The sequence below is a fragment of the Diceros bicornis genome, chromosome 2, assembly GCF_020826845.1.
Source record: "Diceros bicornis minor isolate mBicDic1 chromosome 2, mDicBic1.mat.cur, whole genome shotgun sequence".
NCBI lineage: Eukaryota > Metazoa > Chordata > Mammalia > Perissodactyla > Rhinocerotidae > Diceros > Diceros bicornis.
The window spans coordinates 44,648,607-44,676,376 of record NC_080741.1 but is presented as its reverse complement, the minus strand read 5'-3'; the positions used below and the strand labels follow the sequence as shown (position 1 = coordinate 44,676,376).

The following is a 27,770-nucleotide window of genomic DNA, read 5'->3' as shown; positions in this document are numbered from 1 at the left end:
TTCAGTGTAACTCTTCACAGGGAACTTATCAATTACATCAACCACATTATGGTATTTCTCTTCATACAACATTTCTTTTAATAATTCTAAACTTGAGTCTAATACACAAAATACACTAAATACTATTTTTTGAGACCAAATCTAAGCTACCCATTAGCTTTTCCAATGCAGAGAAATTATCACTGAGCACATTAAAAACAGTAATATGTTTATGACACTAAATTATATTCCCAAACACCATGTAATTAATTTTGCATTATTCAAATTGGAACACGTTTTATCACTTGATTGGATCCAAAAAGTTCAACTAATCCTCTGACAACCAAAATCTCACATCTAACAAAAAGCCAAGAAAACAAGATTGGCAATAAAATCTTTCAAGATCTCCAATAAGAACTTCTCCCCTGACCAACCTGCCTAATCCCCTTTCCCTACTAGTAGAATGTGAATTCTGAAAGGTAGCGTACATGTCATTCATCAATCTGGCATCTCTCACAGTACCTTTCAAAGTGCTTTGACTACGGGTCATGTTCAACAAATGAGTGTGGAACTGCGATGAGCTGAGGAGGAATGAAAATATACAGGCTAATCAGCCTACTTACGGTTCAGGTTCCACCGTGACAAGAGGCATATCTCTTCTCAGTAAAAATCGGTTCTCAGGCACAGGAGGAATCTCTTCTGGGCGAACCACAGGCTTTTCCCTTTTAGCATTTGAATCGACTGCCCGTTTTTCATTGGTATCACTCCTCTCAGAGTGACTTAGAGAGAACAAACCAAGTCATCAATTAAGATGTATAATGTTTGCATTTCATAATAATAATATAATACTTAATATTAAATAGCAAAACTACTGATAACTTACAAATCTCACTCAGAAGTGAGATGTTTTTTTTTTCTCACAATTTTCAAAGAGAACAAAACATCAACCCAGTGAAAAAGCTGCAGTACGAAAATTCTGATATGAAAATTGTCAAATGATCTTAACTTTTTTCTTTTAAGAGTTTCAGGGATTATTTTCACCTGCAAACACATAAATCTTTAATGTGATATGTCTATGCTACCCCTAGATTTCCCAATTTCAATTTAAAGTCCAAAAAATGCTTTCCTTTTTCAACAATAGGTAATAACACTAAGTCTACGGAATTACACATCCTTTCCCCATTCCAGACTGTGTCTTTGTTTTTTAGGTAAGACTACCCTGGTGTTTCACACTTACCCCTTTGGGCTCATTATATGTTTATTCCTTGGCTCTTCTGAACTGCTTGCTTCCTTTCGTCTCTTTTTAGAATGTTTAACTTTTGGCCTCCTCTTATGTTTCCTTCTTCTGCTTCTCTCGTGTTCAATTTCACTTTCTGAAGATGATTCAGACGAGGAAGAGGAATTGGAAGATGAATCCGAGTCTTCTGAATGAGTTGGTTTCTTCCTTTTTTTCTCAAAAACTTTTAAGAAATATTAACAAAAATATTAGTACTGGATTTCAACGCCTACCTTTCAGAGTAAAAAATGTGATTACCGAGTATCATAAAACATGCTTTACAGATAGCAAACTAAAAACGAAATTTAAATAAACTTTTCTTCAAGTTGATAATACAACCTGCTGGTGAGATTGTAAGGTAACAAAGCCCTTGCCCTCATGAAGTCTATATTCTAGCTGGGTCAGAAAAGAAAATAAGTAAGTAACTTCATAATTTGACAAATAATAAAGCTAAAAGAGAAAAAAAACAAAAAAGCAGGGTAAAGGGAATAGGGAGAGTTGGGGGTAATTTAAAATAACATCTGAGCAGAAACCTGAAGAAAGTAAGGGATGGGGTCATGTCGATATCTGAATGAAGAGTGTTCCAGATAGAGGGAACAGTCAGCACAAAGTCTCTGAGTTCCTGCACTTTGCATGTCTGAGTAAAGGTCAACATGGCTGGGAGGACAATGAATGAGGGAGAAGAGGTCAGAGAAACAGTAGACAGCCAGACTGCCTTATAGACCACTGTAAAGACTTTAGCTTTGTCTGACTGAGAAGGAAGCCCTTGGAGAAGATCACTCTGGTTGCTGTTAACGACAGACTGTAGAGGGCCAAGAGTATAAGCAAGTAGACCAGTTAGGCCACTACTGTTGCTGAGAAAAGATTATAGAGGAGCAAGGACAGAGGCAAAGTGAACAGTCTGAGGCTATTGCAACAATCCAGGTAAGGGATACTGGTGGTTTGGACCATGTTGATAGCAGGGAAAATAAAAAGAAGAGGTAAGGGGGCCGGCCCGGTGGCGCAAGCGGTTAAGTGCGCGCGCTCCGCTGCGGCGGCCCGGGGTTCGCTGGTTCGGATCCCGGGCGCGCACCGACGCACTGCTTGGTAAGCCATGCTGTGGCGGCGTCCCATATAAAGTGGAGGAAGATGGGCACCGATGTTAGCCCAGGGCCGTCTTCCTCAGCAAAAAAAAAAAAAAAAGAGGAGGATTGGCGGATGTTAGCTCAGGGCTAATCTCCTCACAAAAAAAAAAAAAAAAAAAAAAAAAAGAAGAGGTAAGATTTGCTAAGAATTGCTGATGGATTGGATATAGGGTATAATATAGAGGCATGATGGCTATTGTTATACTACTTCTATGAGTTTTTTCCACTACTGAAATCCAGAAGGTACCTTTAAGTTATAGTCTTCCACATGCGTTAGCTGTATCCTAGCTCCCTCTACCCCCAAAAACTCTTACCATCTTTTGTTGATTTCGTGGCAAGCACCCCACAGTCAATAACTCGCACATCTGCATAAGGCCTGCTTGCAGCATCAGTTTTCAGATTTTCAATTTGTTCAATTACTTCAAAACCAGAAATAACTAGTCCAAAGACAACATGGACCCTGTCACAATACAAATTCAAGAAAGAATTGGTTTGATGATAATTAAGCCATAAGCAATAATCAAGACAACTGTTATAAATGACCATGTCCATAGACCTGAAAATAAAAGCAAAGTGTTTGATGTATGAGGCCACTAGAAGGGAATTGGAACTTGAAATCTGCTTAATAAAACGAAAAAAACAGTTACTCAAACTGGGCCTTAGTTTCTGCCTTTAAAACAATGGTTCTTAACTATTTTATTTTACGGTAAAGAGTCTGATAACAATCAGATTTTACTTGATACTCAGAAACTGTCCTTAGAGGGTCACTCAAGAGAGCATAGCTGAGAAGTCCATCCATAAGCCCAGGTAAAGCCCCCTTGGCTATGAGAGATTAACTCAGAGATCAAGAGCGCCCCTTGAGGGTTCACTCATGGTCCAATCTGTCTTGGATTGGCCACCCAAACACCTCCTCAAGGTATTAAGAACGTAACTCTTACCCATCCAGGTGTGGAGCAGGTTTTGTGGTACTGTGTAATAAACATCGACACAAAGAAGATGGCAGAAACCAGGTGTTCAGGTAAACAGAGCAGAAGGGATTAAAGCACGGCATGTAGAGAACAAAGAGGTAAAGATAAAATGGGGAAAAAGTTAAACATGATATATGTCTAAACTTAAAAACTTTAAAAACACAGCAAGAGTAGCCATTTTATTGATTTAAAAAAAACCCTCAAGATTATAATGAATTACAAAATCATTTCTATTTCTCCAATATGAAGACTATACATGTATACATATGAAATAGGTTTGAAATATACAGCATAAATATACATTAAAATTAAAGTTACTCTCAAATCCAAAACAACAACAAAAACAAAAACAAACTCAAAATTCATCAAGATAATTAAACAAGAACAAAAAGCACCTATCATCTGCCCTACGGAAAGAAAAGTGTGATCAACCCTTGCCCACACACTTATATGAGTTCCTCTATTTGTTATTTCTCATACTGAGTCAGTCTGCATCTTTTAGGCAGGCAGATGGAGATAGGCCTTAGGTGTCCTGTTTTCAGAACTTCCAGCCCCTCTTCCTTCACTTAAGGTGAAGCTCTGCCACTCACAGCAACTCTGAAAATGTAATAGGGAGCAAACCTTTCATCTGCCAACACTTGTGACAGCAAAGTAAGTAATGATGGATAACATTATAGACACTTTAAATTTCCAGGGCTCAGAAAACACCCAACCAACTTCTTCTACAGTCACAAACTGGGCAGTCACTCACTCTTGGGAAGCCTAGGGGGTACATGTGGTTAAAGATATTTTGAACCCAAGCTGGTTTTCCTATAGCATTTTCACAGATCTTCACACTATGTGAATTGCAGTGGAAAAAAATTCAAAAGCAGATAACTAAACTCAGAAGTGTATACCACAAACATCTTTGTTTCTAAGAATGAGAAATAGATATTTGAGAGAAAGGTCACTGGGTATCAGGCCATGTGAAAGCAGTCAATTGTACTAAAAGCTCCCATATCAATTTTTATATTCATTTTAGGGCAATTTGAAGACATGTAAGTCAACAAAACACAATTTTAACTTTCACATCAATGATAAAAATCATTATTCTACAAGGAATTGTAACACTTATACTTACATTAAGAATATTCAGTTCTGTAAGAGCACTACAGAATTTAATTTAAAAAAATTAAAATGTCAACTTAAGAAGTTCCAGAATTTTAAAGGGTATCTTGAGTTGTAAAACCACTAGTCTCAAATTTTCCTTAGAAGATTGAGAAGTGGTAATTTAAGCCAATGTAATAGTAAAAATGAATAAAAACAGGAAAAAGAAAGAAAGAAAAATCTAGCAAACTGGTGAGGCAATAATGCTTAAATCATTAAACTAACATCCAGAAACTACAATGGACAAAAACTTTGAGATAGAACTGTGCTTCCCATAATTATAAAACTTTACCAAAGCACATAAAAGATAGGAATAAATTAGTATATACACTACACAGAGATTCCATTGTATGAAAGATGTAAAGAGGTAAAATTTTTCAAGGTAAAAATGTTCTACAATGTAAGGGATCAGTCTCAAATATGTAGCAGAGAAAACAATGAATGGTTTATTGATTAGATACATTCCTCTTCCTTCCTTGATTCTTTCTCTCACAACTCTCTGATCTGGTATTGGGGAAAAGCCTACAGATTTCTCTAAAACACAGAGCCCAATTCAATTTGCCACCTTGGCTAACAGTGCGGTAAAAACCACCTTATGGCAAACCTTTGGAGCAACTGGTGAGATTAAAACATTCTAGCTAACTGCAGTGATGCAGCAACATACTACTTGAGACTCAATCAGAGGATGGAATAGCTACCTTCATGATAGATTCAAGTTTTATTTTTAATTCAAATGAAAACTGAAGACAAACAAATTTGGTCCTTTATTGCAGTAGTGAAGAAAGCAAATGAAGAAAAAAACTATTCTTTCAAGGACAAATTTCAGCTGGCCTGCCGTGCCTAACTGGTATAAATAATTAAGCCATTGCTCACATCTGCAACTTAGGATGCAGAAATACAAATTTATACTTTAATTGCGTTAGACTACATATGAAGAATACTGAAAGTATCGTAACAAAAAGAAGCCCTCTAGGGTTCTCAGCCTACATTCCAGGAGTAGAAATCCCAATGTAAAGCAGGCTTACTGGCACGCAGCTGACACTAGACATGGATAAACAGAGGACACTGCCAAAAGGGGTTACAAAAGGGCAGAGGGAAGTCCCAGCTATTCAATTCTACTACAATGGACAAAGAGATCTCAGCCCACAAACTGTATGGATCTTTCAAAACTATACAGTTGTCAAGATCCATGCAGTGGTGACATATGCTCAGTAAGTTAAGACCTTAAGAAAGGCAGAGACTATCATAAATATTTAAGTTTATACATGCTTATGAAAACATACCTAAAGGAGAAACAATCACAAAGAACATTTCAAATTATAAAAGCTTTCAATATTTTCACATTTCCATGTTCTCCTGTCACTTAGACATCGATTTTCCAGTTTCTTCCACCCCTGAATCTACTTTAAAAATATATGCACAAGGGTTCACTTAAACCTTGTAAATCCTAGAAATTGAAAAGTGTCACTGTTACTCCAAAAAGCAATCTACATTTTTATACCATTATCAAAGAAGCTTTTGGCCTTATACAGAAATCAATAGTTCTGTACTGAAATGAAATCTAAACCATTATATTATATACAGTATACCACCCCCGCCCCTAAAGATGTGTGGAAACAAGCCCTGAAATTAAAATATACTTCTCAGGATTAACCATGGACAAGAAAACACACTTGTTTTACACGTATTACTGCCATAGATCAAGCAGAAAGGGTTTTTTTCTTAAAATGGTTCAATGCATATAACAATAGGATTAAAGAGATAAAGGCAAAGAAAGAAAAAGAAAGAGCCTTAGAGTAATGAGACATTACCTTTGGAGCGCACGGTGTAACACTCTTTCTGTAAATTTTACACAAAAATGGCAAGAAATAAATTGTAATACACTTTTAAGACAAGACTGAATCTATGTTTTAATATCAATATAACTTTGAAATTAAATATTTTCAAGTTTTATGCAAAGCAAGAAAGCTTTTTAAAATGGAGGGCTCTAAATTTTCTTTCACATAAGATACGTATGTAGAGATGAATTATGCTTAAGAAAAGCACTGTGGTTAAAGTGGGAACCTGCTCAGATCCTTAATACTGTAACACTCAAGTGTGAATAATAGCTATTAACAAAACATTACATTTCACTTCACAAATTCTAGAAACTAGCCAAGTCAACTAACAACTATCTCAAAAAGGGAATAACATATCCTGAGTACATACATAAATATATATATCTGAATGCCCAGGAGCAGTTGTTACCAGTGGAAAGCAAAAATTTCCATGGACAGAATTGAGTTAAGAGAATTCAAACCAAACAAAATTTCAGGGAACTCATTTACTATTTCACTTCAAATAAAGAACCTTTCATGTTTCTATATTTGAAATCTTTTTTCCGTCACACAACACAACAGACCACTATCAGGAGTTAATGAGGAAATGTTTAAACTGTAGTTGCTGTTCACTTCCATTACATATACTTTTGTAGTTGTTAAGTCATTTAAAATGATAATAATAATCTAAAAGAATAAAGCAGCATAAGCAGAATTTTAAGGAACTTCTCAAAGAATAAAGGATAAAAAGATGGAAGTATAAGAGTATGCTGTCAAATCTTGGTCATAGTACTTTCTTTTCCTATCTAATCTGATTTTCCTCATTATAAAAAAATTTTTTTTCAAAGAATATACACTGTTTGACCAATTTTAACTCTATTAAACTTTAAACATATCTAGTACTACTCAGACCAAAAACTATATTATATACAATAAAGAAAATTCTTTATAGGAGTTTTGGACATATTAAATCTTGAAATATTTAAAATAAGCTTTAATTTCTTATAAAGGCATTGATACACAAATTACTGTCAAAAAAGAATGTATCGAATACTGCAGTGTTTTCAACGAATCTGTAAAAAAAGTGACTCTCGATGTAAAGTAGTACAGGAGAAGAAAATAAAGATAACCTATTTCTAATGTCTAACGTAGCCTTTAACATGCAATTTTTCCTTCAACTCCCAAAAATACCACACCATCGTGGAAGAGGCATCAAATTGTACACAGTGACAAAGCTTGTAAGGGCAATGGAAACTAAGCCACATGACAGTGCTCTAGCTATGCGTTCCAAAAGTCACCAAAATAGAAGAGCTTTAAAAAATTCAGCACTAATGTTAACAATACACATCAAACACTACTATATATAAAATGCCTTCCAGGTTGCTAATATGTATGTGTCATATACATTAAGTAATATTAAGACTGAATGTTAGGGATGATGTGATATTCAGAGAACTTGGCTTACGGTTAAGTTTCATGAACATCTTTGTTCATGAAAAACCTTGAAATTAACATATGAAGGTATTACCCAAAAAAAGAAAGGAAAAAGCTAGACTTCTCAGGTTATTAACACTTACTAGCATTTCTTCTCACAAAAATTCATGAATATGTGGGGGGAAAAAGTATTTCTACCCAAATTTACCTTTGCTACCCAAAATGTCAACATAGCTTTATAAATCTCTTAAAACCAAACCACCCCTGTAACTCCCCTTGCTCTGCTACTCTGAAATGATCAGCACTTGTTTCCCATTCAGGTGAGTAGCCACCTGCAAGTCTGATTATTAAATGACAAAGAACATATCCTAGAACTTCTTAGGTTTCCCTCCCATTTATGTCCTATTTATGACTGTTAAAATGTAATAAATACTTGCTGTTTGAAGTTCAAAGTTTGCCTTTTCTACATTATCTTGTTATATTTTTATAATGATCACGACCAACGACTAACAGTGGCCAATGACAGAGACTGTACTCTAAAGCTCTGCAGTTGTTCTCCTCCATGGCTGTGAGATGAAGCCTGCACAGGCTGAGCGGAAGGGGACAACTGTACCCGCCGCACCAGCGTTCTAACAGCGGCTGGTGAACAGTGCTGCTGCTGCTCCTGGTTTAGGCAAGACAAGCCCAGGGCTTCCTTGTAGCACCTTTCAGACTGATGAAAATTAGGCAAGTACATTTATTCCCTTTGGGCAAGACAAGGTTTGCACATATGTATCATTCCACATATTCAGAAACAGATCAATCTACGAAATGCTTTCTTCCTTTTATATTCACATTTTCACACCAAAATGTTGACTTTATCTTTGAAAGTGGGGTAGATACTTTATAAATAGAAAAGGAAAGACAAAACTAACTCAAGGTACATAGTAAATAAAACTAGAACCAAGGCATCCTGATAGCTCCGTTAGTGCTTTAACCCAGGAGAGTAGTTATTTAATACGAAGCTATAAACCACCTAATTAATCTTTTTAATGACTACTTTATGCAATATCTTCTTTATCGTTTTGAAGAATGTATATAAAGAGAATAAAAATTAGAGCCAGAATTAATGGACTGTTAATACTAACAGCCAAAGGAAAAGAAAAATGTTTCCCTGCACGTCATTTTATTTTCCAGCAATGCCTGACGCTTTTAATACCTAACTAAACTAAATTCAGAGCAGAGGGGTCAATAAAATCCTGTAGCTTACAGTGTGCAGCATTCTCTTTCAAGCTATCAATTTCTTCTAGATTATGAATAAAATTTCCATAACCTGGACTTTATATGGTTTTTCTTCCTTATTTAGCATTATCTGTAGAATGAAAAGCTTGGGCTAGATGATCTCTAAATCCTTTTCCACTCTAAGACTTTACAACTCTATAGCTTTTATTGTTGTTTCTTCCTAGTCTTTGCCTTGAAAAATAAATCATATTAAAAAGCACAAAATAACTAAATATCAAGTTAACTTAGTTATTACTTCAGTCCTAGGTCTTTGAATTCCCTCAAAAACACCTCAACATGAACACACCATTATATCCTCAGTGATTCATAGGGATAGTACCATACATCACTTCTTTCATGTTTCTTGAACAGTACTATTTCAAAAAGAATCAGTTTTCTTCCATTTAGGCCCCCAAAAGCAAAATCATTATGGCTAATTAACCGTAGTAGATATAAGCAGTTATTGAAAAAACTACAAATAGCTTTATAGAAAAAAATCTGATTTTCATCATATACATAATTGTTTCACCCAAAGAAAGCAATATATGCAAAATTATATTTAATAAAAATGATATATGCCTTAGAAAGGGGAAGTTTTAAATGCATAAGTAATGAAGACAATAGTTATTGCCCAAAGCACAAGAATCTTTGTGGAACATTTTGCAAACACCCACACTAACAGCACCAAATTTACTCCTTAGGAATTACAAAGTAGAAGATTTATAACACAAACTAAAAATACAATTTTACAAGAATATATTAAAAGTCCTTATGAAGCCTATAAAACTGCAACTATAAAGGCAGTTCTTGGCACTTTACCATCCATTCTTACACTACCCTTTTTTTTTCCAGATTACAGAACTGCTGCTCAAGGTGGCATAGGAAGAGCTGTGGTAAGAGGGTAAAATGCAGGAGCCACCCCTGGGATGCCACCAGACGGCTCTGCGACCATCAACCCTTGTAACCTCAACTTTTAGAGCGATTATCTGTGATCATATACACAACTTGAAGACAGAACATTATATTTTTCTACTACTTCCAACTCCAAAAGATTTGGGCTTGCAAGACAGATTTTCAAAGATTTTTCCTTTATGGGCCACCATCTCCATTTTACCTATCCTTTCTATAAAAGCAAGACAATGTTTTGTTTAGAAAGGTGAATATTAGTTTATCCTACAATCCATGGAGAACTGGTACTTTCAGCCAGCAAAAAAAACCACATACACAAAAACTTCTTAAAAAAGAGATAAGGATTTTTTTGTGTGTGTAAAAACGCTCAATTACTTCCAAGATTGCTTTTAACTCCAAACTTATTTCCAGAAGTAAATTTCAAACTAAAAGTAGAAAATTTTCTTTCAATCACAAGTTCACAGTGATTTTAGTGCCATCTACAGTTAGTTAATCATGAAAACAAGTTTAAAAATTTTAATCTTAATTTACTGATATTAAAATTTTAATTTGGCACTTCTTGTCAAAAATAGCAGTCCAATGTAAAATTAAGCTATGTAGGAAACAGCAATAGCCTTAATTTTGTTTGATACTAAACAGAAAGACTTAAGCAAGTACTAAATAACACAGAAACAAGATACTCTAAATTTTTTGAAGGGAGAATCTCATATATTGGATTTGAATTAATGTATATAGGTGCACCAGTTTTAACTCTTTAACATTTTATAAAGAAGCTAGTCGGTATTAACAATGGGAAGAAGCTGCTGCTACCTGCTAAATCAAATTTTAAATGTACTGACATAAAAAAGCAAATCTAAAAGAAACTTTAGAGCCCTCAGATGATAGCTTCTTGACCAAGGAATCATTAGTTTATCATGTTCACAGTTCAGATAAGCTTAAAAATGGAAATGGGAAACCTCAATCAAAGAGTAAACAGCTTCTATATTAAAGTACTATAAAATAAGTTTTTCAAAATATTTCCCACTACATTTTTTTTGGCCCTTAAAGAAGGTTAAGAATAGAAAAATACTCTAGTAAAGAAGTGTAGTAACGAATACTCTATGAAATCAAAAGAAGATACAGGAACAACTGTATTAGGCCTTCCTTTTTTCCTGCACAACTCCAAGCATTATCATCTTCTATCAGCTTTCCATTTTTAGGACATTCTTAGGAACAGAATGTCCCTTATCTGAACTTTATCAGATCATGTTGGAAATCTGTTTTTTCAGAAAAATTTAAAATGTGAGATTTAGTTTATATGAATAATTTACTCATTTAAAGACAGGGAAGCGCCATTCATACTCCTCCATTCAGAAAGATGACTTACTTTTTCTGGTAAACCATGAATAAAATATTTCTCCAATATACATGGCACAACTGTAGAGATTTACTTCCAATCAAAAGCATTAAAATTCATGCTAACCAATTATGTTTCATATTTTATATCATAGGATTTTGGTAAAAATAGGTTTTGGAGTAACTTTAGATAAGAATACAACTAAAAGTATGCCAAAGATCTTTCAGATGAGAAATAAGTAAGGTTTTGGTTGTGCAAGCATGTACATGTAAAGGAGATTTTTAAAAAGCAAATTTAGCATTCTGACGTTTCCTGAGTGATAATCTCATAAATTTCGGTAGAAATGACAGCAATATTGGGTTAATTCAATTATGCATAGAGATCTCACAAGGTTTGAGATTTTTCTTTTTTTACAATGCTGGCTCAACAGCAAATCACTTATCTCTATACAATATCAGAAAACAATGGTACCTCTCTCAAATTGGCTCAAAGAGCAATAGTAAAAGGAAAAGCAACCATACAATGGTTTACTCAAACCAACTGCTTTCCATGCCAAGGGTACACCTAGTCCTAGTCTATGAACAATTTTTAAATGTTCATCAACAGCTTATGTTCCAATCTAGCTTTGGTAAACTGAGCCCCCAAATTTGTTAAGAGTCAAAGCCAATTTCTTTTCTGAAAATGACAATGTATTTTGAAAATAAAGTACATCTTCAAGTTATGTCTTTTAAGTACCATTCTTCAAATCCAGGATATGTGCTGAATGCTGAGGCAGCTGTTAGAGCTTACCAGTTACTATAACATTAAAATTAATAAATCCCAAATTGACAGAATTCTAGCATTAAACTTGGTTTAACTATACCATCTTTCTCATGAACAGCGCTTCTCTGTTTAAGAAAAGCTCATCTCTGAATTATGCCTACTCACATGAAAAACTGGGAACCATTGGTATGTTTCCCTCGATTTGCCATTGACAAAAGGAACGCTCTGTCATGTTTGAGAATAAAGTTTTCATCTGTTTGAAGAAAACACAAATTTGTCAGTTTCCAATTACAAGCGACTTTTAAAGTGTAACGTTCACAGTAATAAATAGAAAGCAAAGGATGAAATTCCTCTTCTGGTCAGTACAGATACTTGACTGAATATTTAGAAAAAAAATTTTTTAACTACCCAAGTAACAAAAGCAATAAAGTAGTAAAAAAATACTAAAGCCTTGAGGAAAAGAACATGTATTTAATACTTTATACAAACAGCCTTAGAACAGTCACTTTTAGTAGTAACATATTTTGGCTACATGATATTTAAACTATTAACTTTGAGGGAAAACTAGTAAAGAAATTTTAGAGAAATCTCTATAGTAAAGCTCATTTCTTTCAAATTTCCAATTATCCTGCCTACTGCACTATACATGGAGAAGTTTAATAATTCTCTTATTTTCTATATGGTAAATTTATTACTTAATTATTTAATATGTAGTTACTTTTAATTATAATTACTTATTACTTAATTCAACTGAATTAAAGCTAGACTATGAGCATAAAAACCAAAAAATTACATAAATTAAGTTGTAAGGACATGCCTAAATTAAATTAAGTATGTGGATTCCTTCTAATCAATAGGATCAAAAGTTATCTAAGGAAGAAAGTCCTGTAGAAACAAAAGTTAAATGGCAAAATACAATTTTAAGATACACAAGTATCTGCCACAGGGAACAACCACATTAAAGTGGCCTACAGCATTAGTTTCCAATTGCTACATGCTAATAGAACCAGCCAAAGAGCTGTTTCCTACTAGTTCAAAGGAAAAACTCTGTCATAAAAATTACCTAGAGATCCTTTTAATTCCAGCAGAAATATACTGAAAACTAATTTCAATTTCCTTTTAACATTCATACAAACAAATCTCTCTTTAGAACAAACAGAAACATAGAAAACTTTAAAAAATGATTACCTTGGGAACAGGCTTCTGAAAAAGAGTAGTAATCCATTTTCCCCCAAAAGAAATATAAAAGACTATTATAACACTGAAGCTATCATGGCATTAAAACCTAGTAATATTGGTTCCCATTACAAATCTCTGCAACTGACTTTTCTAAGGCTTTTTGGGGCAAGTGCAATAGTTAGATTTATGCAAATGCTACTACTGTAGGAATAAAACACAATCATATAGTTCTAGTATACAAAAGAAAACATACAAACCTTTGAGAAAGGAGAAAATACCAACTTTTTCTACCAAAGAAATTGCTTGGTTTAGGGAAAAAAAACACAGCTAGATTGCTTTCCCTGATGTGGAACTAACAACCCATTGGGAAAAGAAAAAAGATACAGATGCATGTATGAAACAGTGTACAGAATTTTCCAAGTCTTCAAGCAAAATAAGAAATCCAGCCACAACCTGACCCAGACTGTCCATAAATTTATTAGGAAGGGTGCAAGGGAACAGAATTGGAATTTGTGTTACTGAGCTTCGTTCTCTTACCTTTTCATTTTGCAAAAGACCACATTCTCTATAAACAAAAGAATATGTTGACAGTTTTAGGCAGGAAGATAGGAGTTTTCATGTATATAGTTGCCTAACCTCCATGCTGAAAGTCATGTTTAACGATAAAGTTAGCTTTAATTAATCTTGTCAATTAAAAGTTATATATTACAATATAATTTATCCCCAAGTTCATGCAAATAAAGTATTTCATGCAGCATTAGTTTCATGCAAAAAGTGAACTATAAGTAAACCTCTTCTCATTAAAAGTACATGATCAAACCTGCTTTAATATCAGAACTGAAACAGAAGACCATAAAATATTAAGTCTTACCTTTAAAATATCCACCATAAATTGATTCTCCACCTTTTCCATTACCTGTAAATAATGAGCTACATTAAGCTATAATGAAAATTAAAAATAAACTAATACATATAAATTACTTTTTATGGTTTAAATTTGCTAACATCTTGTAATTGCTGCAGATAATCAAAATTCTAAGAATTCTTAATTAACCTCATCTTTAAACTATAAGTCCAATCTTATTACAATAAACACTATTAAAAAAGTTATCTCCATAACCCATTTATTTCAAACTGTAATCAGACCAACAAAATTCTAGAATAGGAACAATTGGACAGTAGTTTGGCATTCATTGTAAGCAAATTGACCAAGTAATTATATTACTAAAATTGCATAAAAACAAAATAAAATGTCTTAGTATTTTGTTTTTCAAAAATTCTAGGTCTACAATATTCACTCATCTAACAACTCTTCACTGACCACCTAATATTTACATCATACTATAAGTGACAAAATATTTACAATTAAAAGTAATAATAAGATACTTTAGAAACTGGTAGATGGAGTTATTAGGAGCACAACTTTTAGCTCTACCTTCACTGAAGTCCCCACCCTGAATCATAAAGTTTTTAACCACACGATGGAATGTAGAACCTTTATAACATAACTTCTTCCCAGTTGTTTTCCCAAGGCCTTTCTCCCCTGGAAAAAAGAGAAATGAAGTTTAGCTACAAACATATCCTTCCATGAAAAGTATTATTCAATTAGTCCTTTGTCAATCCCTCCTGTGTTTGGGCACTGTAAGAGATATAAGAAGTAGACAGTGTGACAATTTAATATACATACAAACCAAAATAAATAACACAAAGCAGCATATAAATGTTAAATTGTGTGGTACAGACTCTACACACTACCAGAGAAAAGAAAGATTAGAAACGGCTATTACTCCAGTAAAAGAATATAATCAAGGAGTTGGTACAAAGATTGTGTGTGTATGTAAGTGCATCCAAGTATAGATTTTAAAAATTCAATTTGCTATTTTTTTTTTCTTTTTGTGAGGAAGATCAGCCCTGAGCTAACATCCATGCCAATCCTCCTCTTTTTGCTGAGGAAGACTGGCCCTGGGCTAACATCTGTGCCCATCTTCCTCCACTTTATATGGGACGCCACCACAGCACGGCCTGACAAGCAGTGCATCGGTGTGCGCGCAGGATCCGAACCCCAGGCCACCAGCAGTAGAGCGCGTGCACTTAACCACTATGCCATGGGGCCAGCCCGGCTATTTCTATTTTTAAAGTAACATTATAGACGTTTTTCCTCCCAATTTTTTCTACTTTTTAAAAATGTAAATCCACAAACACTGCACGATTTCACTCATGTGCAAGATAAACCAACACACAGACAGACAGAACTGTTTGGTGGTTACCAGGGGCAATGGGGGTGGGGGGTAGGCACAAGGCGTGAAGGGATGCATTTATATGGTAACTGACAAACAATAATGTACATCAAAAATTTCACAATAAAGGGGAAAAAAGCACACAGAGGAAAACTACACATTACATTCAAGAAAACAACATTAATAATGATGGCTGGATTCTTATGAAAAATAATGGAAGCCAAAAGACAATGGAAAACATCATTAATGTGTTGAAAGAAAAAAATCCTGCGAACCTAAAATTCTATACCCAATAAAAATATCCTTCACAAATGAAAGTAAAATAAAGACATCTTAGACAAAAAAAATTAAAAAAAAATAAATCCAATTATGTATAACAAAGAACAACTTCATAATATGTTTTGCCTTGCTATCTTCTAATCCTAAATTTCTTGTGAAATCTGGAATGCTAAATTTGTTCAAAGCACTGAAATTTGTAAAATTATAACAAATCGGTTTTGAATATGCTATTATTTTATAAACTACAATGTATAGAAAAGATTTCATTACATATAGTACTTTCTTTTTCACTTTTGAGACCATTTCTTTTTCCTTTCTTCCCTTTAAGAAATACTTTCCTGATTTCATATCAGCGCATTACTTTTTAAGGAAAATATCTATTCTGTTAAATGTTATTTCACAGCCCATCACTTTATAGGGAAACTATCTACTCCATTAAGCAAAGTAAAACCATTAAGTTACGACTTCTCATTGGAAATAATTTAATAATTCATTTACCTGAGCATAGGCAAAGGAAGTTTTTGCATGTTTTTGGACATATGTCTGAGAAGAGCTGAAACATAATGCGACCAACTGAAATAAAACACATGAAAAAAAAGGTAAGCAAGTTGATTAAATATACCACATTTTATATCAGAAGGAATAAAATAGATAAATAGAATTAACAAATTGAAAGGTCTATTTTTGTAATTCATTTTAATTTGTTAAAAGATTTAACTGGGCAATGCCAACAAGAACTCTACTCTATTTGTTAATGTTAGAATTCATGTGCAGCCAAAGTGGTTTCAGCCCTAAAACTGTAGGATTTTAAGTGTCTTTTAAAGGGGGCATATATTATTAGAACCCTTTTAGTATAGTCCTCTACCTGAACTATTAATCTTCTTTAAAAATACTCTTGATAATAGTTGTTTAATCTATGCTTGAACACCTCCAGTGATGAGAGCACATCATATCATAAGACAGTCATTGGCCAGTCCTGTTAGAAGAAAGTTCTTTTGTCCTCTATATTCAGCTTTCTACCTTTATGCAAGAACTGTTTATAGTCAACTTCCTGAATTGCCACCTACAACTAAAACTCACATTCTATTCCCTGAGAGAGCAGAAAGAGAATAGGTTATGGTTCCTAAAAGCAACAACAACAACCTACAATAAACAGGAAATGAGAAGGAGCAATGCAAATTCGATTTAACTATATGCCATAGAGAAGTCCTTCATAAACTTTTTGGTCTCAGGACTCCTGTAAACTCTTAAAAATTACTGAGCTTTTAAAATATGGGTTCTATCTATTGCTATTTACCATTTTATAAATTAAAACTCAGCAATTTTTAAAACACAAAAATACACATGCACATATTCCATCAGCTGATGACATCATTACATATTGTGTAATCTGTGGAAAACTCGACTTTTAAAAATGAGAGTGCCAAAGACAACTCATCTTATAAAAATAGTTTTGACTTCACAGACCTCCTAAAAGGGCCTCTATAAAATAAGAAATGGGATTTTGATTTATAATTACTTTCCTGAGTCTCCTTTCCCCTTATCCTACAAAACCTTTTCCATTATGAACATTTTTATTTACTCAAAGGGACTTATAGAATAAATCAAAATTAACTGTGGATCAAGCCTAAGTCATTTTCAGTACAGACACAAAATGATTTGATTCACTCTGTATCACTAAGATTTTAATTTATTCCTGGCCATGTCAGTTCCCTAGAGGACAAAACAAAGCCACTGCATAACAGATATCCTTAAACGATAAAATGTGGGATAATGGCATCATATAAGAAGACTTTCTTGTGTCAACACTCTGCCTATAGCTTTAATGGAGCCAAATTTTAAAGTAATTATAAAACCTTCTAGCTGATCTTGATATCTCAGGGAATGAAGAAAAAGATAAGAAAAGAAAGCAAAAAGGAAGACAGCAATGTATCTAAAGTCATTTCAGAATTTTTAAAAATGCATGTATTATCAGTAATACTAAATACCACTCTTTGTATTTACACAGAAATATTTTACTAGTGTGATAAAAGTTATTTTCATCAATCCTCATAAATCCCTGGGAAATGACTGGCTAGGTGGGTATCAAGTTCAAAATCATCTAGCTCTGTAGACTAGAATATATTTAGATCTTTGGAATCCCTGTAAGACGGTTACTTTTCAGGATAGAAGATATAATCAAAGCAATCAAAACTCAGACTTTTCTTTTAGGACTATAGTAACTTCAACATCCAAGTATTTTTTCAAAACCTTTAATGCCTCCAAATGAAAACTGGTGAAAGTTTCAAATGTTTTTAGTTTCTCCTTTACAGATGATTAGGAGTTATGAACCCTCTAGTGGTACAATAAATTTGAAAACAGTTAAATATGATTACTACACTTCCGGATCTAATATTCAGAGAGGGATAGCTAACCACAATGATTTTTTTTTAAAATGCTCATCTCTAGTAGCTTACCCTCTAACTTGATGAAGAAAAAAAATTTCTATTGACCTCTCACTCTTATAGGGCAGGGGTTAGAGTAGAAGTTTTGTCTCCTCTATGGCATTATATTGTTAAGAGCAAAAGAAAAAACAGAACAAAACCAAATTGTTTTGGCCTCAATACCATGGTGCAAGGTTAAAAACACTACCAAATCCAGAAAAATAATTTAAAAATCCATGGAAAGAACAGATTAACCCAATTGGGCTTATAAGGCATGACAAAGGCTAGGAACATTCAGACACTGTCAGTCTCGGTTGAGACTGCTTTCTCAATTTAAAATGTTTGTATATGTACAATTTGAAGAGTTTAAACACATAAAGCAAGGTCAAAGTTTTCTATTAGAAAAAAGGAAAAAATAAAAAGATTATGATTTTCTACAAATAGGTATACTAGTATTAATTCCCTCCAGATTGAATCAAAAATACTTAGACTGACGCAGGGTACAAAATCAATCTACAAAAATCAGTTGCATTTCTGTATGCTAAAAACGAACTAACAAAAAGAGAGCTCAAAAAGATAATACCATTTACAATTGCAGCAAAAAGAATAAAATACCTAGGAATAAATCTTACCAAGGAGGTGAAAGACCTATACAATAAAAACTACAAGACATTATTGAAAGAAATCGATGATGACATAAAGAAATGGAAAGACATCCCATGCACATGGATTGGAAGAATAAACATAGTTAAAATGTCTATATTACCTAAAGCAATCTACAGATTCAATGCAATCCCAATCAGAATCCCAACGACATTCTTCACGGAAATAGAAAAAAGAATACTAAAATTCATATGGGGCAATAAAAGACCCCGAAGAGCTAAAGCAATCCTAAGGAAAAAGAACAAAGCTGGAGGCATCACAATCCCTGACTTCAAAACATACTACAAAGCAACAGTAATCAAAACAACATGGTACTGGTACAAAAACAGACACACAGATCAATGGAACAGAACTGAAAGCCCAGAAATAAAACCACACATATACGGACAGCTAATTTTCAACAAAGGAGCTAAGAACATGCAATGGAGAAAGGAAAGTCTCTTCAATAAATGGTGTTGGGAAAACTGGACAGCCACATGCAAAAGAATGAAAGTGGACCATCTGCTATCGCCATTCACAAAAATTAACTCAAAATGGATCAAAGACCTGAAGGTGAGACCTGAAACTATAAAAGTCATAGAAGAAAATATAGGCAACACACTATTTGACACTGGTCATAAAGGAATCTTTTTGGATGACATGCCTACTCACACTAGGGAAACTAAAGAAAAAATAAGCAAGTGGGACTTTATCAGATTAAAGAGCTTCTATAAGACAAATGAAACCAGAATCAAGATGAACAGACAACCCACCAGCTGGGAGAAAATATTTGCAAAACATATATCTGACAAGGGGTGAATCTCCATAATATATAAAGAACTCACACAACTGAACAACAAAAAAACAAACAACCCGATCAAAAAATGGGCAGAGGAAATGAACAGATACTTCTCCAAAGCAGATATACAGATGGCCAATAGGCAGATGAAAAGATGTTCAACATCACTAATCATCAGGGAAATGCAAATCAAAACAACACTAAGATATCACCTCACGCCCGTTAGAATGGCTATAATCACCAAGACAAAAAACAACAAATGTTGGAGAGGATGTGGACAAACAGGAATCCTCATACACAGCTGGTGGGAATGCAAACTGGTACAGCCTCTATGGAAAACAGCCTCTATGGAAATTCCTCAAAGAATTAAAAATAGAAATACCCTATGATCCAGCTATCCCACTACTGGGAATCTAGCCAACGAACCTGAAATTAACAATCCAAAGAGGCTCATGCACCCCTATGTTCACTGCAGCATTATTCACTATACCCAAGAAGTGGAAGCAACCTAAGTGTCCCTCGACTAATGACTGGATCAAGAAGATGTATATATATATATATATATATATATATATATATATATATATATACACACACACACACACACACACACATACACAATGGAATACTACTCAGCCATAAAAAAAGACAAAATCGTCCCATGTGCAACAACATGGATGGGCCTGGAGGGTATTATGTTAAGTGAAATAAGACAGAAAGAGAAAGACAACACTGTATGATCTCACTCATATGTGGAATATAAACCAACACATGGATAGAGAAAACTGTACTGTGGTTACCAGGGGCAGTGGGGGTAGGGGGTGGGCACAAGGGGTGAAGGGAGACATATATATGGTGATGGACAAACAAAAATGTACAACCCAAAATTTCACAATGTTATAAACTATTAAAACATCAATAAAAAAAATACTTAGACTGAAACTATAAAATACAGACCAGTATATATTAACTTGAACTAATAAAGCTCATTAGCAAGACAAACAAGAGGTTTTCAACAAATGTTTTTCAATTGAATTGCATTATTTTATAGAAAACAGATACATTTTTTAAAAAATCAAAAAAGAAAATATTCTGAAGGTGTAGTCTTGAAAGAAAAAACAAGTCAGTGTGGGTTAGTAGTCTAGTTATTTTCAGTGATGGCAGGCATAAACTGTGATTATAAAACATAGAAAAGAAAAACATAAACTATAGTTACATAAGGAAAAGACTGGGAGTGAATTTGCAGGAGAGAAGATTCTCTGGCTCCCAAACTGATGAAAAACATGAGTGTGACCATAACACCATTTCCCAAGAGTAAATGCCTGAGGTTTATCGTCTTTTGTAATGAGTTAACAAACTCTGCTGATGCCTCTTTGAAAACTAATGCTGCTTTTGAATGAATGAATAGGATCTCAGGAATATTTGTTACTCAACACTACTTATATTTTAGTGGGACTTAGTAATCTTTTAGGATCAGTCATTACTGTCAATAATATTATCTTTTATATATACTAAGATTTATTCCAAGGAATTACTGGTATTCCAATAAATACACTGGTCTATAACGGTAAGACTAAAATCTGAAACTGGTTAGTATAAACATTAGTATGGTGTTTTTAGAGTAAAAAACACATGGCTAAGCACAAAAACGACACAGAGCAGGAATGGCTTCTGACCTTAATTCCAACATACCAGCATGCAGATCCTTAAAAATAACTAAGACAGGGAACATAGAGAGATTAATCAGGTAATATCAACACATTTTATTTATTTATTTATTTTTAATTTTTATTTATTATTTATTTTTTTCCCCCAAAGCCCCAGTAGATAGTTGTATGTCATAGTTGCACAGCCTTCTAGTTGCTGTATGTGGGACGCGGCCTCAGCATGGCCGGAGAAGCGGTGCGTCGGTGTGCGCCCGGGATCTGAACCCGGGCCACCAGCAGCGGAGCATGCGCACTTAACCGCTAAGCCACGGGGCCGGCCCAATCAGGTAATATCAATACATTTTAAATGTTAGCTACAAAGAGGAAAAGCCAAGACATGCCTATGCCATGCTGTAATCCTGATTTGGCCACTAGGTGGCAGGAATAAAATCAGCAAATACACAGAATCTGGATAAAATTGAACATCACGTTTCAATAATGTTATTGCTCCTTGTTCTCAGAAACAGCTGTTCTGGAATTGCAGGTGCAGTGGTGAAAAAGGAGACATACATCACGGACATAAAAGATATGGTAGTTGGAAAAGTGAGCAATGGTTGAAAAAAATATTGTGGAAGACAACACACTACAGAAGGCAAAGAAAATCACATTTACAATCACAAGTAAGGGATGAAGATAAGAGCAAAGATAGAAACAGATTATACTGGGTAGACAGAGCAAAATCTAAGAGGAAATTAACGGATGGGTGTAGTATTTCAACAAAACCAGGCCATTTACTCAAACATTATTTACTGAGATCCTCCCCATGTGTCAGATTGTCTAACAGTATATAAGGCACAGTGCTGTTTGGGGGAGCTCATATCTTAGCTGGGAAGGACAGATACAAATTGCTATACAATGGGATGAGCCATCAAGTGGTATGAACAAAGTGCACTTATATCCACCCCTTGGCGTTACTGATGTGTATAAGGTCAGAGGGATACAGACTGTGTCTGATTTATTCACCAATCTATTCCCATTGCTTTGTACCGTACCTCGTACAGAATAAGTGCTCAATAAATATTTGAATAATAACAATAAAAACACTTGAAACAAAATTATTCCAAGATAAAGATTAACAAAATATAAATGAATATCTAAATATACAGATCATTATATACCAGGAAAAGTTATTACAAGTGGCACAACATCAAGACACAGCTTAACAAAATCTATCTATTTTCAGAGATATAAAGGAAAAGAATACTACCAGCATCCAGGCGGTAGAATCATGTCACCCACAAAGAAAAAGAAATTAGGCTGGCTTCAGACACCTCACATTAGAAACTAGAGATAACAGAACGCTGTCTACCATCTTAAAGGAACCAATATGCTGTGAACAAAAAAATTCTACACCTAGCAAAGGAAATACAATAATCAGATTTTATCTTGAAAAATCTATTTGAAATATACCCCTAAGATATGACTCAAAGAATTAATGAGAAAAAGTAGTAAGAAAAGAGTGGCATTGAGCACACGAATCTATTACAACACAGAATTAAACCTAAATAACTACGGTAATTATGGTTATAAAATAAAATATAAATGTTACAGCTAGTGGGAAACAAAGTAGGTAACAGTGAATTTTTTTGCTATTTCTAGTTACCTTCTAAAAAATGTTTTTTCTTTTGAATATGTAATGTTTTCATGATTCAAAAACCAAATAGCAGAAAAAAGTAAAGAATGAGAAGTCTTGTTCCTACTCCTGTCAACAGTTAATTACTTTCATTAATTTCATAGTTTCCAGTTTCTTTTTGTACACACAATATTGATATATTATTCTTTTTCTTTTTTTTAAAGAGGTAGCATAGTTGCTAAGAGAGTATATCTTCAAAGTTCTCATCACAAGAAAAAAAAATTTGTAAGTGTGTGGTGATAGATGTTAAGATGACTTACTGTGGTGATCATTTTGCAATATATACATATATCAAACCATTATGCTATATACCTGAAACTAATATAATGTTATACGTTAATTATATCTCAATTTAAAAATAAAATAAAATGAGCAATTCCTTAGTTAAAAAAAGGCAACATATTATGCAGATTATGCTTTATTCACTTAACGAATATATTATGTAGAGCTTTGCATGTCTAGAATATAAAACTAATTTAAACTGAAGGGAGGCTGTAAGGAATCACAGTACATACTGTATCGATAAAAACCAACAAGAGGGGATTGAGTTAGTGAGACAAACTACATTTCCTCATATTTCATAGTGGGAGTCAACAGGCAGACTTTGCTGAAGTAGATAAAAGAGGAAACATGGGTTTTAGTATACTTAAACATGTAATCACCAGTAGAACTAAAAATATATTAAACATCTTTCAAATTACTGTGGTGGAGCAACCCACAGTAAAAAGATATAAAACAAAGGAAAGGAAAGAGCAAGAAAACATAAATAAGATATAAGATAAGTAAGAGAAGACCAAAACAGCTCTATAATTATTTAGGCACACAAAGCTTTTTTCATGATATGTCAATCAGCACCCAGCTAAAAGTATCCTGCAGACAGTACAAGCAAAAATTCCTAAGAGAATTTTATTTATTGGCTCATGTAGTTAGTTGACAAGGATATTGTTGCAGATCAGAGAATCAAAGAGCTGTAAGAACCAGGACGTAGGGGAATGAGGCCAGACCTTAGAGCCGCCAAGTCTCACACGGCAAAAAGCACTGAATACTTCTTTGTCCCTATCAATGTAACAGCCCTAAATACTTTCATTAATGAATAAGATAAATTAATCACTCGTCAGGAAGATAAAAAAGCAATAAACAAACCTATGGAAAATATAAAAAAGGTTTTCATAAAAGTAAAAGCAGAAATAAATGAATTAGAAGACAGAAAAATATTAGATTTGATAAATCCCAAAGCTAGCTCTTTTGGAGGAAAAATAAAATAAAGAAGGAATACCAAAATTCAGTAAAAGGAATTATAAGAAAATATGGGTTACAACTCCATGCTGATACAGACTAAAAAACAGACCCAAGAAAGAAACTAAAATGTGGTTAAGTAACTATCCAAAAGAGTGCTGTTAAATAACTCTTCAGTATGGGTAAATTACTTCTAATCTTTGAGTAACGTTAAAGTGTAATATCATCTCTACTGTTTCAGGGCACAGCAACAGATGAAAAGCTTAACAAATTTTATAAAGCAAATTACATCGAAACCAAAGCCTGAGAAAGATGATATAAAACAAATTTAAAAACCCTATATTTCAATCTCATTTTTAAAAAGATACTATTAAATACTAGAAAATCTATTAATATAATTTACTAAAGTGAAGGAAAAACTCTATAAACATCCTGTGACAGAAACCAAGAGCACTTCATGAAATTCAACATTCATTCCTTAATTCATAAAATTCAACATTCATTCCTTAACATAAACACAAGCATTCTCAGACACCCTTCAAATCAACAGCCAGAATTATGTTTAATGGTGGAACACTAGCATAGCATGAATCCAATAAAAGTAAGGAACAAGTCAAAATAGTGTTAGCATCACTATTGTTTAATGCTGTCCTAGAAATTGTAGCCAACGTAGTACACAAGAGAACCATAAGAGGCATGTATATCAATAAAAAGAATAAATTTATCATTATTTGAAATACATAACTATACCTAGAAAACCTAAAATAATCAACTGAAATATTAATGGAGACACTGAAATTGTTGATCAACAAGAACTAGTAGAAAAAATAAGAGAATAAAAATCACATTCTCAACAGCAACAAAAACATTTTAGCGGGCTGGCCCTGTGGTATAGTGGTTAAGTGTGTGCGCCCGGGGTTCAGATCCCGGGCACGCACCGATGCACCACTTGTCAGGCCATGCTGTGGCCGTGTCCCATATAAAGTGGAGGAAGATGGGCACGATGTTAGCCCAGGGCCAGTCTTCCTCAGCCAAAAAAGAGGAGGATTGGCATGGATGTTAGCTCAGGGCTAATCTTCCTCACAAAAAAAAAAAAAAAAATCTTAGCTACTTAGCAATGAGTGCTATAAAAACAAAACTACAAAACTTTGAGAGGCATAAAGGTAACCTGAATAAAAGGAGAGGCATACCTTGTTCTTAGACAGGAAGATTGAAAATTGCAAATGCGTCAAATTTTCCCTAACCTATATTCATTTAATTGCAACCTCCTAAAAGTACTAATGAGATTTATAGAGGATTATAGAGATAACTAAAGGTTATCTGAATGAACATGCAATCCCCCCTACTGTGTAAACTTTTTATTTTGAAAATTTTAAATCTATAGAGACGTTTTGCCATATTAAAACTTTATCCTACCCTCTCTATACACACAATTTTTTTTCTGGAACAAACTGAAAGTTAAAGACACTGTGATGCTTCACCCTAATTATTTCAGTATATACTCCTGAAGAACAAGGATATTCCCCTACTTAACTCCAATACCATTTATCACACCCAAGAAATGTTAATGGTGATGAACAATATAGCCCAATACATAGTCCATATTCAAATTCACCTACTGCCACCACAATGCGCTTTATATCTATTTTTTTAAATCTAGGAATCTAATCAAGGGTTATATATTACTTTGGTTGCCAGGCCTTGGTCTCTTTTAATCTAAAACAGTCCCCATCTCTATCCCTTTTTTTGCATCCCATATGTCACTTTGACCTATCACTGGTGATGCTAAAGTATTAGCCAGGTGTCTCAGTTGTAAAAGTTACTTCTTCCTTTTCTAAAAGTAATAATCTATGGGATGATACTTTGAAACCATGTGCACATCACATTCCATAACAACTTTTCATCCAATAGTTTGGCCATCTATGATCCTTTCCTGAACTAATTATTACATGGAGGGTTGCAAAATGATTCTTCTAATTCCATCATTTCTTCTACATTTATCCAGCTTAAATTCTTTTGTTAAGAGGTTCACCCACCCACCCCACGTTAAGACTGACAGAGAAACAAGACAAAGAGCCTGGGTCCCTGATACTGTCACCTCTCATCTGCTGACTCTCTGGGAGTTGTGTGAGAGAAAAATAAAATTTACGTCTTATTTAAGTCACTGTTATTTAGCTTTATGTTAGCAACCAACAGTATCATATATTCTAACTAATCGAGATACTTTTATATGATAATAAACTATATAGACACTAAAAGTGATTACATAAAGCTTAACTTATTGAAATGGAAAAAGGACCAGAACATGCTGTTTAATGGAAAAAGGAAGGTCACAAAGCAGCATGTAGCATATGGTATTATTTTTAAAAAATGTGTATGTGCAGGTACATAGAATTCAGATAAGATACTCAGAAAAGGTTAGTTATGATTATCTCTGCATGGCAGGTTTACTTTTTAAAAAATATGAGTAGGGGGCCGGCCCAGTGGCATAATGGTTAGGTTTGCACGCTCTACTTAGGCGGCCTGGGGTTCACAAGTTCGGATCCTGGGCACAGACCTACACACCACTCATCAAGCCACGCTGTGGCAGCATCCCATATACAAAATAGAGGAAAATGGGCACAGATGTTAGCTCAGAGCTAATCTTCCTCAGCAAAAAGAGGAAGATTGGCAATGGATGTTAGCTCAGGGCTAACATCACAAACAAACAAATAAATAAATAAAAATGAGTGGAATTTTTATAATAAGCATGTACTATTTTTACTAACAGAAAAAACAACGAAGCTCTTTTCAGCTTAAAATGAGGCAAACAGATGCAGCTAGAATTCAGGTTACACAGTTTAGAACTTGCAAATTAACTTTACTGATTATAATAATCCTTTCTTTCTCTAAATGTATCATTCATAATCAGTGGCAGTCTCCACCTTAAATCTTACATTTTAAAAAAATCATCTTTAAATTGGTGGTTTGGAATTCAGAGAGCATTTTCTAACAAGAACAATGTTATACATGATGATTAACTTCTGAGGACAGCCAAAAAAGCCTATCTGATCCATAATACTGATGTAATTAAGCAAATAACTAACAGTATTAGCCTAACTTCTAGGAAGAGAGGAAGAAGTAAAAGAGGAATTTTTCATTCTCTCTTGTACACAATGATAGTGGAAGACACATTTGGGAAATAAGTTTTTGGTTTTTTGTTTAAGAATTCTCTACTGCCCTTATCTATCTGCTTGCCTATCTTAGGTGCTCTACTCTGTGGCCAACAAGTATCTGAATGCTGCCCTACTCAGCACTCCCCTCAAACCCGACCTAATTCTTCAAGGAACTCCACAATACTAAACCCTAGGTTTTGCACAGCAGCCATGGTATAATGCATAAGAGAGAAATCCTAGGCTAGAGCTCTGGCTTTGACAATTACTAGGCATGTGATCTTGGACTAGTCAATTACACACCCCCCCCCCCACCGCCCCAAGTCTCCTCATCTGTTAAATGGGTTTAAATCTGACATCACAATGTTGTGTGGATTAAGACACCTTGCCAATGTACAGTATTATTATCATAGCCAAGATTATTACCCTGGTTTCAAACACACTCAGCTATTAATAATGTAACTTATCAAAGG

The 27,770-nt window shown here is 34.1% G+C and overlaps 1 protein-coding gene across 6 annotated transcripts in view; it reads right to left on the bottom strand.

Moving 5' to 3' along the window:
* NKTR (natural killer cell triggering receptor) overlaps nt 1–27,770 on the bottom strand; it is a 57,410-nt gene that overhangs the window by 17,102 nt on the left and 12,538 nt on the right. For 3 of the 6 annotated variants that reach the window (XM_058555859.1, XM_058555850.1, XM_058555833.1), the window contains 8 exons: nt 16,205–16,279; nt 14,626–14,733; nt 14,062–14,106; nt 12,177–12,264; nt 3,318–3,347; nt 2,694–2,839; nt 1,217–1,439; nt 603–758 (listed from right to left, as the gene is read on the bottom strand). In XM_058555859.1, the coding sequence (XP_058411842.1) occupies nt 603–758; nt 1,217–1,439; nt 2,694–2,839; nt 3,318–3,347; nt 12,177–12,264; nt 14,062–14,106; nt 14,626–14,733; nt 16,205–16,279 (871 nt within the window). The other 3 variants (XM_058555841.1, XM_058555868.1, XM_058555876.1) reach the window with 3 other exon arrangements.